The sequence below is a fragment of the Dama dama genome, chromosome 2 (genome assembly GCF_033118175.1).
Source record: "Dama dama isolate Ldn47 chromosome 2, ASM3311817v1, whole genome shotgun sequence".
Taxonomy (NCBI): domain Eukaryota; kingdom Metazoa; phylum Chordata; class Mammalia; order Artiodactyla; family Cervidae; genus Dama; species Dama dama.
In genome coordinates this window covers 40,302,169-40,316,595 of record NC_083682.1, presented here as the reverse complement: position 1 = coordinate 40,316,595, position 14,427 = coordinate 40,302,169, and the positions used below count along the sequence as shown (strand labels likewise).

The window sequence follows — 14,427 nt, the reverse complement described above, 5'->3', positions numbered from 1 at the left end:
TTCTCTCTCCCTACTGGTAACCACTGGTTTGGTTTCTGTATTTGTATGTCTGTTTCTGTTGTGTTATATGCATTTGTTTGTTTTATTTTTTTATATCCCACATATAAGTGATAACATACAGTATTTTTCTTTCTCTTATTTCACTAAGCATAGTATTCTCTAGGTCCACCCACTTTGTTGCAAAAGGCAGAATTTCACTCTTTTTCTTGCTGAGTAATATTCCATTGTATACATATCTATTCATATGTTAATGGACACTTGGGTTGCTTCCATATCTTGCCTGTTGTACATAATGCTGCTGTGAACAATGGGGCGCGTGTATCTTTTCAAATTAGTGCTTCCTTCCTTACCTCCTCTGTCTCCCATGTGTCTTTCTTTCTCTCCCTTTCTTTCTTTCATTCTTTCATCCTTTTTTTCTTTTTGATATATACCCAGAAGCTGGGTCATGTGATATTTCTATTTTTTTTTTTTTTTTTTTGAGGACACTTCATACTCTTTTTCCATAGTGACTTGCCAATTTACATTTCCACCAATAGTGTATAAGGGTTCCGTTTTCTCCAATCCTTACCAACATTTGTTATGTATAGACTTTTGATGATGGCCCTTCTGACCTGTGTGCAGTGATACCTCATTATGGTTTTGATTTGCATTTTTCTAGTGATTAGCAATGTTGGGCATCTTTTCATGTGCCTCTTGGCCATCTGCATGTCTTCTCTAGGAAAATGTCTATTCAGGTCTTCTCCCAATTTTGTATTCAGTTGTTTTTTTTGATATCAAGTTTTGTGAACTGTTTATATATTTTGATATTAATCCCTTGTTGGCCATATCATTGCAAATATTTTCTCCAGTTCAGTAGATTGTCTTTTCATTTTGTTCATGGTTTCCCTTACTGTGCAAAGCTTTTTAGGTTTAATTAGGTCCCATTTGTTTATTTTTGCTTTTACTTCTTTTGCCTTAGGAGGAAGATCCAAAAAAAATTGCTACTATTTATATCAATGAGTGTTCTGCCAGTGTTCTCTTCTAGAAGTATTATGTTCTTACATTTAAGTCTTTAAGTTCATTTTGAATTTATTTTTGTATATGATGTTAGAGAATGTTCTAATCTTCTTCTTTTACATGTAGCTGTCCATTCACTAGTTTTATGAGATATGGTAGTCAGCCCCCAAGATGGTACCTAATTATTCTTGTCTCCATGTATTCATATCCTTCCATAGTGAGTAAGGTCTGACTCATGACTGATAGAATACTACAGAAGTGATTGTGATTTCTGAGGCTAGGTCATAAGATATTTGCTGATGCTTCCTTGGTGTCTTGGATAGTTCATGCTGGGGGATGCCAGCCACGTGGCAGTGCAGACACTCACACAACCTGTGGATGGGCCCGCAGGGAGAACGAACCGAGGCTTCCCCCAGGAGCAACCTGTCAGCCATCTTAGAAGTAGGTGCTCTAGTTTCAGCCAAGCCTTCAGATGACTCCAATCCAGTCAAAATCTGGCTGAGTTCCATGAGAGTTTCAAAGCAAGGCTGCATAGCCAAGGCACTTACAAATTTCTGACCAACAGAAACTGCTAGAGATAAGAAATGTTTATTGTTAGTTTAAGCCACAAGAAGCAGCATGTATTTATTGTTTTGTTTGTTTGTTTTAGGTTTTGGGTAACTTTTTAGGCAGCCGTACATAATACATGGGGCTGAGAGTCCTGGAAGCAGTGCTCTTGAAGTCAACATTCCAGTTTTGTATCTACAACTATCCCAACCTGGGCAGAGATAACAGCACCCTAGCAGGCCTGTTAAGCCACATTGCATTGAGAGGCATTCTTGATCACCTGGCCTAATGCCCACTCTTCTAGTTCTTCCAATTACTTTGTATACATCGTCTTTGTATTACAGCTTTTCCTGCTTAAAATAGCTGAAGTGGTTTCTGTTTCCTGCAACAGAGCTTACCCTAATAAAAATACCCATCTCAAATCAGTAGCTAGACTCTAGAGGCATTCCTGTGAAGTTCAGGAATAAGGCAAGGAAATTGATTATTCACAGCATTATTTAGCATCACTCTGGAAGTGCTATTTAATTATAAGTCAAGATAATAAAATAAGTATTGCAAAGAAGGAAGCAAAATTGTCATTATATATAATAAGATGATATAACTGTTTACCAAGGAAATTTGAATAAATAAACTAAAAATAAAGACAAGAAAGTTCAGCCATTGAATCTAGGTAAACACAGTCTTCATCATACATATTTACTCTGCCACATGAAGCATCGAAGATGAATAAAACTGAACTGGAAAGAATCTGATAGAAAATGGTTTGGAGACAGCCTTTTCAAAATGTATCATTTCTAGGGAGAAACTAAACAGTACAACTTGAGAGCCCACAGTGATTCCCTGGTACATTTGGTGAGGCCTCCCAAATCTATTATCATATTTAAGGAAATAATATGTGTAAAGTCCTATATATGCCCAATAATTGATAAGGGCTCCTAACTAGCAGCTATTGTTATTACTATCATATTACAATTATTAAAATGATCCTTGCTTTGTAGGTCCTTATAACAGAACTACATTGATGGAAACTGGAAAAAAAGAAAATTCAGTGAGTGAGTCAGTTAAAAATTTAACAAAAACATCAGTAGCATTCCTAGCAACAATAACTATTTAAAAAGCATAGAAAAAGAAATAATCTAGTCCAGTAGCCCCCAAAAATGCATAAAGTAACTGAGGAAAATAAATTAATAAAGTTAATGCAATTTCCATGAAAATTACAGCTTTTTTTAAAACTTGGAAAATTTTATAAAGTTATCTGGAGGAATAAATATTCAAATACAGATTTAAAATTCTGAGAAAGACTAAAAAAAAGTCTTGTCCTATGACATATTGAAATATAAAACTGCAACAAAAATATACTGATTTTGCTCCCAAAATGGATACACTAATCAATTAAATAGAAGAAAAACACCAGAAATAGATCCAACTATATATAAGAATTTAATATATGGCACAAATGTTGGGACATCAGTGAGTACAAGTATGGATTCTTCAATAAACTGTATTGTAGCAGATAACTTTTTGAAAAATTATATTCTTATGTCACATTTTATACTAGAATAAATTCCAGTTGGATCTGTTAATAAATGAAATAATCACTCATATGGTTAAAAAAACAGTAATTTATAAATAGAAGAAATTAAAGGAGTTCTAAAATACATAAGTAAATATCAATATTATTTAGTTTAATAAAGGCTTTTTCAGCTAAACATCAAAGCCAGAAATCATGAAGAAAAGTTTGATAGACTATTTAGAAATTATAGTAAAACAAGTAGTTTTAGCCCTTCCCCGCCCCCCCCCCCCCCCACAATAAATGATCAACTAGAGGAAAACCTGGAACATATATGAGACAAAAGAATGTCTTTCTTATAATGCAAGGGGTTCATATAAATTAAGAAGGAAAAAGACAAATATCTTTCTTGACAAACATCTCTCACTTCAAAGAAAAGTGGACTAAGACGGTAAAAAGACTGTAAACATCAGAAATCAGTTGGTAATGTGAAAAACATTCAAGCTAATAATTAAAGAAATGCACATTCACACAAAAAGATGCCCCTTTTTATTTTTAGATTGGCACATTTTAAAAAGAACAAATCCACTTTGATGAGTGCATAGGAATTAAATACTGTCAAACACCATTGGTGATAGATACCATAGGTAATAAGAGGTAATATTCCCATAGGTAATAATAAGTCTACCTATAAAAATTGTAGACAGATATTCTACTTCCAATAATTTGTCCCAAGGAAATCATAGGATAAGTGAACAAAGATATTTGTGCAACATTTTAGTGTATGTAACAGTGAAAAATCCAATACAACCACAACCTAAGTGCTATCAGTGAGGTTGATTGAAAGTTGGAAAGTTCCTGAAATGGAATTCTAGATAGTCAACAAAAATAAGCATGCAAATATATATTTGGTAGTATAAAATATGTCAACAAAATATTCACATAAAAACATTAGAGTTCAGAGAAATAAAACAATTTATATAATATATCCACACATAGAAAAACTCTTTATATTACACATCAAAATTTTAATAAGTCATTTTGGGGTAGTTAGATTATGGGTAATATTCTACTTATTTGTATACTTCTGCACTATCTGAATATTTTACAATGATTATTATAACCAGAAAAGAAAATTAAAAAACCAGCTGTGAAGAAGGAGAGAATGAGAAGAGAGGAATGATCAAAGGGAGGGAAAGTCGTTTCTGCTTCAGCTGCTTTTTTGTCTTCTGAGGCTACACTGTAAAAATTCCCTTCTCTGTTTTTTTCTCTTAATTCAATGGAGAGGCTCTTAAACCATGTGTATTTAAACCAAAATCTTGTAATTTAGGGAAAAAATGATAAATCAATCCATGATCTTGATTTTGCCTTAGGAGAAAATACAGTTCGATTGGATGACCAGCAACACAAAACACCTGTTAAGTCAAAGTATGCCAGAAAACTTGTTATCTCGAACTGTTTGCTGTTCTACTTTTGCAAAACCTTCCCTAATGGGGCTTCCCTGGTGACTCAGAGGGTAAAATGTCTGCCTGCAATGCGGGAGCCTGGTGTTCAATCCCTGGGTCGGGAAGATCCCTTGGCGAAGGAAATGGCAACCTACTCCAGTATTCTTGCCTGTTGAATCCCATGGACAGAGGAGCCTGATAGGCGACAGTTCAAGGGGTTGCAGAGAGTCAGACATGACTGAGCGACTTCACTTACTCTTTCTTTCATTTCCTAATGGGAATGTTAAGGAGTTAACTGGAGGCCACTCATTTCTTCTTCTAGACACCATCAGTCAGTCAGTTCAGTTGCTCTGTCGTGTCTGCCTCTTTGTGACCCCATGGACTGCAGCATGCCAGGCTTCCCTGTCCATCACCAACTCCCGGAGCTTGCTCAAACTCATGTCTAGATACCATCAGTTCAGTTCAGTTCAGTCGCTCAGTCGATACCATAGGTCATGCTTATTTGTGTCCCTTGCAGAATCGTTTTCATTTAGTTGAGTTTTAGTGCAATGCCTTCAGTTAAAAGTTGGAGACCTTCTTCATTCATTCAGCAAATATTTATCAAAGCCTACCCTGTGCCAGGTACTGTTTGGGACCTATCAGTATCCAAATTTCCTGGAACTTGCTTTCAATTCTTCTAAGTAACAGCCAAATAAAGGAAGGTTTGGCGAGGTTATCTGCTACTTTATTCAGTATCTCATTGAAAAGTTTAAGACATGAGAACAGGAAAAGCAGTTAAGGAATTCATGTATACTTTACTCATAAGCAAATGAAAGTTTGTTTGGGTTACCAGGAAGCTTAGTCTACTGTTAGCTCAACTTGAGTAACTGTAAGATTTTATGTCCATCCGATTCTGAAACAAACCTTTCCTCCTTTTAGAACTCCTTATCTTTTTCATCTGTATTTTCACTGACTTTGCTTTGTAAAAATTTGAGTTATTTCACTGTTTTCTAGTGTATTTGTGAACTGCTTCAAACCTGAAATCCTTGTGGGTTTTAAGGAACAATATAAACAACACCACGAGGAAACAGACAAATCCAGATTGTGATGCATTTTTCAAGACAACTGACCTTGTTTTTTTTAAAAAAGCCAATGTAAAATGTGAAAGGGGGTGTTCTAGTTTGACAGATGGGGGGCGGGGGAACATAACAAATGCAAGAAGTGGTTTGTGATTGGATCCTGGCTCAAAAGAACATTATCTGCTATAAAAGATTATTTTTGAAGAAAGCTGAACAAATTTTGAATATGATATGAGTAATAGGTAATATTGACAAGATTGTTAATTTTCTCCAGACCTGATAATAGTATTATGATTATGAAAGAGAATGTTATTTTTAAAGATGCATACGGAAGCATGTTGAGGTGGTGTGTTTTGTCTCAAACTTTGGGATAATTCAGCAAAAAAAAAAAATGTTTTACATTTATATACAGATAAAGTGTATATGGCAAACTGTTAATTGTTGAGTCTGGGTATTGGGTAGTATTGTTGAATTAGAATACTCTTTCACATATTCTGTATATTTGTAAATTTTTTAAACAAAGTCTGGAAAAATTACATATGAATGACTTATTTTTTTCTAGTACTATTTAAGTGTTTGAGTGAAACCATCTTGTACTATAGCGTAAGGGGGCGGGGCAATTTAAAAAATGATTTGATTAGCAGTCTTAAATTCCAGGATAACTTTGATTATTCACAAATGTGGTATCGATCAGTTCTGAGCGAGAGTTGCTTCACTGCAGGTGGAAGCTAGAATACAGAGGATAGAGAAGCGAGGGCCGAGAGGGTAGACCACCGTTTCGATAAATCCCTGGTTTGTTGTTATTTTTGCAGCTGTTACTATGACATCACTGGAGATCTGGAATTACGCCTGGTCTACCGAACTCTCGCGATACTAGAGCCCAGTGGAGCGCAAAATGCGGTGGGAGGGGCTGGAGCGAGATCGACTGACTTCCGGCCAGGCCGTTGTCTGGGTGGCGCGGTCGAGTCATCGTTGGGCCTCGCCGCTTCCATCTCCCTTCCCTGCCCCCCGCCCCGGCGCGGGGGGTCGACCAGCCAAGCGGGGGCGGGAGGCGACGCGGACCTTCCCCTTTCTTTCGTCCTGGCCTGCTCCCCGGCTACCCGCTCTGGGTCCCTGGGACCCGCGAGGCCCGGTCTAAGGGCCCGGGGCCTACGTGGGCCCGCCGCCGGGCCCCATGAGGCATAGCCTGACTAAACTGCTGGCGGCCTCGGGCAGCGACTCCCCGACGCGTAGTGAGAGCCCGGCGCCCGTCGCGACCTGCTCGCTGCCCTCGGACCTGACCGGGGCGGCGGAGGACGAAGGGACGGCGGCGGCCGGATCGCCCGGCCGCAGACAGCCGCGCGGCGACGAGGGCGAGTCGGAGGCCGGGAGGGGGGGCCGCGGCGGCGTGGCCGCGCGCGCGCCCTCGCCTGAGGAGATGGAGGAGGAGGCGATGGCCAGCGTCCCCGGTGAGGAGACGGAGGACATGGACTTTCTGTCCGGCCTGGAACTGGCGGACCTGCTGGACCCCCGGCAGCCGGACTGGCACCTGGAGCCCGGGCTCAGCTCGCCGGGGCCCCTCTCCTCGTCCGGCGGAGGATCGGACAGCGGTGGCTTGTGGAGAGGCGACGACGACGACGAGGCCGCGGCTGCCGAGATGCAGCGCTTTTCGGACCTGCTGCAGAGGCTGTTAAACGGCATCGGAGCTTGCAGCAGCGGCAGTGACAGTGGCGGCGGCGAAAAGAGGCGGAGAAAGTCCCCAGGAGGCGGCGGCGGCGGCGGCAGCGGCGGCGGCAACGACAGCAACCAGGCGGCGACAAAGAGTCCCCGGAAGGCGGCGGCGGCGGCTGCCCGCCTCAACCGGCTGAAGAAGAAGGAATACGTGATGGGGCTGGAGAGCCGAGTGCGGGGGCTGGCCGCCGAGAACCAGGAGCTGCGGGCCGAGAACCGGGAGCTGGGCAAGCGCGTGCAGGCTCTGCAGGAGGAGAGTCGCTACCTTCGGGCCGTCTTAGCCAACGAGACCGGACTGGCTCGCCTGCTGAGCCGGCTGAGCGGCGTGGGACTGCGGCTGACCACCTCGCTCTTCAGGGACTCGCCCGCCGGGGACCACGACTACGCTCTGCCCGTGGGGAAGCAGCAGCCGGACCCGCTGGAAGACCAGGACGACTCGGCCGGAGGAGTGTGTCTGCATGTGGACAAGGATAAGGTGTCGGTGGAGTTCTGCTCGGCGTGCGCCCGGAAGGCGTCGTCTTCTCTTAAAATGTAGGGTCAAGTAATCCGCTCTTTATCCGCGTTTATCCCCTTTCAACTCCCTTACATCATGTAAAACACCTTAGTGGGACATCGTCACTGGACACATTTCAGAGGAGGAAAAAAAAAAGTAATATTGAATCTTTAAGTGTTTAGCTAAAAGCATGAATGTGACACTGTAACCAACTCCTAATGATAACATGTGACTATTAAATCTCTCTGACAGTTTCTTTTTTAGGTGATTTCCTTCCTGCCAGGCTCCGTTGTAGGGGTTACAGAACAGTCGTTCCCGCCTCACCACCTGGTAAGGACCCATCTCTTCACGTAACGCTCATGCTCTGCTGCTTAGTCTACTTTAATGGGCAACATCTCAATTTGTGCGTGTGTGTGATTTTTTTTTTGTTTGTTTGTTTGTTGTTTTCTTTTTCGGAAGTTGGGAGGGGAATCTAATTTGGGCCCTGTCCACCCTGGAAACAGACTTGTGCTGGTCAATAATGTACTCAAGATGCTTCTTCTGGTTGAAATAGCTGTTAATGTGTCCCCTTGTTCAGACTTGCGTGTACCTAGCTCTTCTGTCCCCAGTGTGGACATGGCCTTGGATGACATCGGTTCCAACTGTACACTGAAAGCTGCTAATAGAGATACAGTTTGGAGACAGTGACACAGGTGAAGTTGAATGGAACTTCCGAGTTGTACAAGGTGCAAATTGGAATTCCAATTTTAGAGCAACTTTTCAGAGGTTGACAATAAGTACTTGGGGCATGCACAAATGTGATAGTTACTTTGCTGGAGATTACAGAAATCTCTTAAATATAAGAATGCCTTTTAGTTTTAATAGATCTAGACATACAGTCTATTCAGATTAATAGATTTTTATATCTCAACATTAGAGAAGTTGGAAATTAACATGCATACCAGACTCCTATGTTAGTTACTTGAAGGAGGAATAAGAATGGTTAATGAAATGTTTCTTTGAGGACCAGCACAGTGATTACCCCATCACTGAATATGAATAAATTGTTGAACACCTTTATTTTTGTTGTATTAAATTTTTAGGTTAAATTTATGTATGATTAGATATTGAAGGTTATGAAATGTGAATGAAAACGTGTAAAGTGAGGCTTCACAAAGAATCTTACTCTACATATTTCAAAGGTATTTGTCCTATTTAAAAATGAGTTTTAAAATTGAGTGATTCTGGCTACTTAATGACAACGATTGACACTTCCAAAGTTGGGACATAGTCTTCCTTTGAAGTACTCTGTCGTCCAGTTGTATATAGATTGAGTCATGATGTCCTTCAATGTAAGGGACATGAAGAAATTCTTTGTGAAACATCACTGTTTGATAAAGTATATACGTATTTAGCATCCTTGTTTTTCTTTGTGCTAAAGTGGATACAGCTGTTGGGGCAGAAGAGACGGGACCAGCTGCTGGCCACATTTCCTGCTTTATTTTAAAAGGTAGTATAAGAAATGAGGAAAAAGAGGTAATTTCAGGGCTTCTGCTTTTATTTTAAAATGTTCATAATTAAAAAGTATTTTCCAGCAGTCCAAAGATGTAAGTTATCTTACACATAAAATGTTTTATTTTGTTGTTATTTGGTTATGAAAATGGAATCTTGTTCTTGCACAACTGTAAATGTTTTGTTGCTAGATAATACACTCTGAGACCTAACTTGGTCTCTGGTTTCCAGTGCATTACAGCATATTTTGTAAAATCATCTACTGCACTTGAGCATGAATATGGATAGTAGCCAAACTCACAACCTGGAGTGATGAACCTGCTTATACCTAAGTGCAGGAGCAAGCCCCTCACAATGCAGCTGCATGGATTTTTAGTGCCTACTGAATAATATATAATATATATAAACCAAAAGTAGTTGGAAAAATTATTTGAAATGACTAATTTGTGCTATCTTTATGGAATATGTTAAATGTAGCTTTTTGAAACAGAAGCCTTGAATTGAAATTTAATTAATACTTGAACATTTTGTATATATATATATCTTTGTATATAATTTTGTGCAGTACCAATGACAAAAATATGGTGTCATAATAAAATCAGGTTTGTTGATCTTTCAGTTATGGGCTCAAAGAATTTATTCATCTCTTAACATGACATTGGAAAACAATGGATGAAAATAGGAAAAATGATTGTTGTTAATGCTGTGGGTCTTAGGTTCTGAAAGCAGTAAGTGCGTTTTTCTAAAAATTATACCATTCCTTTGGAATATTTTCTTCCTAACGTCAATGATTTTCCTGCATTATTTGAAGTTTCGGGGCTGGGGAGAAACAGTCAAAGCTTTCTGAATTGGGATGCTTTGAAATTCCAAGTATAGATTTTTAGAATGTCATTTTATAAATGGCAGTTTTTGGAAATACTTGATTAAGAACTTTTGAAAATGGAGATTAGTATCAACTGTTTTAAAAGCTGCTTTGTTAGGTTCCTTATGTTTTAACTGTCCTTCTTAGTTTCCATTTCATTCTCTTTTTTTTCTAATTTTGGTGACTTATAGTGATTTTGTCATTTTTTTGCATCAACGTCATAGTCTTGTTTTTACATGGTATTGCATGTATTTAAGACCTATCTAACAGGGACTTTAAATAAATTTGGTCATATTTATGTGTAAACACATTTTACTGTAAATGTTTGGGTTTCTGAATTTACAACAGATCTGTTTATTTCAGTATGTAGTAAACAATATCTTAAAGTGTCCTATTCACTACTTGTTAATTAAAAAGTTATGATTAATATGAAACTGTTGTCTTACTATTTTTAGAAAATTGTGTTCTGAATGATTAGTAGCTGGATAAAGCAGATTCCTGGAATATAATATGGATTGTTTAGAAGTTTTCAGGTTTGGCTCTATTTACTGTAGTGGATGAAAGCAGTTTAGTATTTGGGGAGTCTTTTTTTCTTTTCCTAATTGTGCCTCTATGGCAAAATGATACAGAAAGAACTGAAGATGTACCTTTTAATAGTTGTCTTCTGATTGTGACAGGAATTCATACATTAATTGAACTAACACATCATATTGACATGCTATTTCTATCATATTGACTTAATGTTTCTGCACTTCCTTGACCAAACCTAACGAAAGAGTCCACGTTTGTTAAAATGTAGTCACACCTCTGATATAATCCAACAAAAAGTGTTCAAAATATTTTAAATATTTGTTCATTTTATAATCACTAAATTAATCTCTCTCTCTTCTCTTTAAACAGCTTAGCAGTGTCTGCAAAAACGAATCTTTTCCTACAACCTGTAAACTGACTGGACTGATGGTAACAAAGTAATTGTGGGAGCCATGTCGGTCAAAAATTTGGCATCTGCTGAAAAAAATGAATGCCATTTTCAAGTTCCCAAATTACTTCTATACTGATTTCACTTTCCAGATTTCACTTTCCAGAAATGGAGATATGAAAAGATTGTCTGGAATCCTTGAAAGACTTAATAGGAATTCATGAGACTAAGTTAATTTTGGAACAAAATTACACATTTTTTGTCTTTCATGGGAGTGATACTCAGTTCTTTGCATACCTTTTAAAAATTGTAACCATTGGAGAAGAGATTGATAGTATTACATCAAGGAATATTAGATTCTTTTCATAATTAAGAGCACATTTTATGGAATTACATTTAGTGCAGTAGGATTACATAAACAGGCCATCAGTGATCACAAGGCCGTATCATGAGTTTGTATTTATTTCCTGGAACATGAGAGCTAATCTGAAGTACAGACAGACCTTGCTGAGTAGAATATAAAAGTTTATGTAAAGTCTTTAACTTATAAAGAGTAGTCTTTTTAAATAGATGCATTGATTTGTCTGTGTATCTTTGAAAAATTGAATATGATTAAATGTATGAGTAGTTAATTGCAATTCAGGATAATGCCAAGATGTGTGGATTCTGAGGTTTTGGCTTCTTGAGCTTCCTCTGAGGACATATTAAAATTATTTTGAGGTTTCTAATGAATGGTATACTAGTTTCTACTGTTTTATATTAAAATTTCTCTAGTATGAAAGGATTTTTAGCGTTCTGGATGATGGGAGTGTTTTTTTTTTTTAAACAGAATATGGTTGTTTTACTTATTTGAAACATTTTTCCAGTTCATTACAAGTGTGAAAAAACACTCAAAACTCTGGTGGTTTTATTTCATTTTTGCTGGATTATGTTAATACATTCTTTCACCTGGTCTAGACTGGGTCATTTTATCTTACTAATTTCAGAGGTGTGCAGATGGTAGAAGTGGGAGGGAGTAGGAGATAGGCTCTTATTTCTCTCTCTCCAAAATGATTCGTCATCAGTAATTATTCAGTTTGATTATTGTATGGTGATACACAAGACTGATTAAATTCACTCAGTTTCAGGTTTATTCAGTGTCTGATGCCAGGCAGCAAAGAGCCTTCTCAGTTATACTTAGGTGATTGATGGATGCTCCTACATATTGAACAGTACAGCTGGTTATGTTGTAACCACAATCAGGTAGGCGTCAACACTATTTGGTGACCATAAGTGCTGCTTTGATAGAGTGGATAATTCACTGATAATGAGTGAATGTTTCAAAATACGTAATTACATAGTTCCGCATTTGGGAGGTAAACTTTTAAGTTTTTACTAGTCAGTTTTAAGCTAAGTAATCTGATGACTAAAGTTGACTAGGTTGTAAAATATTTTCAGGTGTTTGGTTTTCCCCCCTGGGTAACACAAAGGTTTTGAGACCTTCCCAAACGGTCATGTTTTTATATTTTACTGTGCTGTTTCTCATTCCTGTCTAAGCCAGGAATCAAAAAGGGGATGTCCTCTATTAGATACTTGTAAAGTGTTTGCTTAGCTAGCACAGTATTTTGTACATGTTTGAACATGAATACCTCAATAATCTGCCAGTTACTCCCTGTTGTCTTATAATAACAGACTGAGCTCAGAGCTCTAACCTAGACACAAGCGGTTATTTACATTCAGTTTTAAAGTGCAGAAAAATGAAACTGGAGATTGTTTAAATTTTATTCCAGAAGTAAATTATCATTAGCAGCAAATCATTTAAGGAAAACTATGTATTTTTAAAAAGGTTAATAGAAAGTTGCCCTTTTCATTGCTTTGGTTACTGATGATAGTGTTTTTATTTCTGTTTTTTAACCTTTCTCCAGTTTTTACATTCAAGATTTCATAGCCATTTTCCCCACTTTTTAAAAAGAAAGCAGATCACAGTGCTTTATTAAAATTTTTCTAATAATTTTTTATAGTTTTTTTTTTTTTTTTTGCTGTGCTGCAGCCTTGTGGAATCTTAGATCCTCAACCAGGGATCCAGCCTCAGGACCTCAGTAGTGAAAGCATGGAGTCCTAACCACAGAACTGCCTGAGAATTCCCCATTTTTTTGTAGTTTTGTTGACCCAAATTTGTTGAACATCTTTTGCTCAATTTTCAGTTAATCTGATTTAAAAATCTAGCCACTTGGTGTTTGGTAAATTTGTGTAGCTGTTAATATATACAGATGTGAATTTTATTGGTGGTTGAGCATCCTTTAGAATGTGCCATTAAGTTCTGTATCTCTCCTTTATAGTTCCTGGACCCGTTTGGCATCTAATCTACCAGTCTGGGGATTACAAATTAATACCTTAAGTATAGTATAACATGAGCCTTCTTTTTTAAAGCCAAATAACTACACAGAACAAAGAAAGGTTTAAATAGGTTTTTCGGTTTTTTTTTTTTTAATTGTGACAGAACTGATGAAATAAACCATTTTCCTCTCTGAAGCAGTGTTCTTTAGGTCTTAGCTAAAAATGACTGTTTCTTTAAGTTGTAATGCAGATCATAGAACGTTCTTGCTAATTTGCCCCTGACCAAAAATTTTGGTAAAGTTAATTTGTAGCAACAGGTTTAAAATAACAGGTTCTTTGGCCTATGTTGTCTGTTATTCCACTAATTGAGAAGATGATTTAAGAAAAATATGGTTAGAGAACAGGTGTAAGAAAGAAAATCATTTTTGGTTGCAGAAACCATTGTAAATTGTTGTATGTTTACAGATGGTGGTATGCTAGGGAGTAAGTACTGCAGGAATGTTTAAGTAAGGAAACAATTTGTATTAAATTATCAATAGTTATATCAGTGGGTTTTGAACTATCTAAGTTCATTACACCATGCTGTTTTTAAGAAGTCTGATTCAGTAATTTGGGTTTCTTATTTTCGAAGTCAGGAATTTTATTGGGGTTTTCTATTGTGATGAGTAGAACCATGCTTTCAATAAAAGTGAGAATGCATGTAAAATATATAACTTTGGGTCAGAGCTTTATCTAGATATTTTAGCTTATAAAGGGTTTGTCTTGTTTTTAGCCTTATATATATATTTTTTTCCTAGTTGTAAAAGTAAAGCATATTCATTACAGAAAACTGGGAATATCCAGGAAGGAATCAAGATGAAAAGAAAAATCAGCCATAATTCTATAACCCAGAGAATATCCATAGTAAAATATATTCTTTTGCCTCATAATTGGGATCGTTTCTTATCAAATGTAGTTTGATAGGGAATTTTTTTTTAACATAATCTATTTTTATTAGGTTTTTGACTTGGTTTTTATTTAGCCCTGCCACACAGCTTGCTGGTCCCTGGATTAATAAACCTGCACCTTCAGCAGTCAAAGC

General features: G+C 37.7%; 1 protein-coding gene across 10 annotated transcripts; it reads left to right on the top strand.

The window, feature by feature from the left end:
- The first annotated feature begins 6,486 nt into the window (after positions 1-6,486).
- CREBZF (CREB/ATF bZIP transcription factor) lies at positions 6,487-11,811 on the top strand. Of its 10 annotated transcripts, none has more exons than XM_061119924.1 (4): positions 6,487-7,796; positions 8,011-8,088; positions 9,179-9,247; positions 11,012-11,811. In XM_061119924.1, exons 1-2 carry the CDS (start codon positions 6,730-6,732, stop codon positions 8,024-8,026), a joined length of 1,083 nt encoding a protein of 360 aa, XP_060975907.1. In that variant the 5' UTR covers positions 6,487-6,729; the 3' UTR covers positions 8,027-8,088; positions 9,179-9,247; positions 11,012-11,811. The 10 variants fall into 10 exon arrangements, with proteins under 10 accessions (XP_060975907.1, XP_060975913.1, XP_060975915.1 ...); XM_061119930.1 differs by adding an exon at positions 8,336-8,450 and having other exon boundaries at positions 9,179-11,811; XM_061119932.1 differs by having other exon boundaries at positions 8,011-8,450.
- Positions 11,812-14,427: the final 2,616 nt, after the last annotated feature.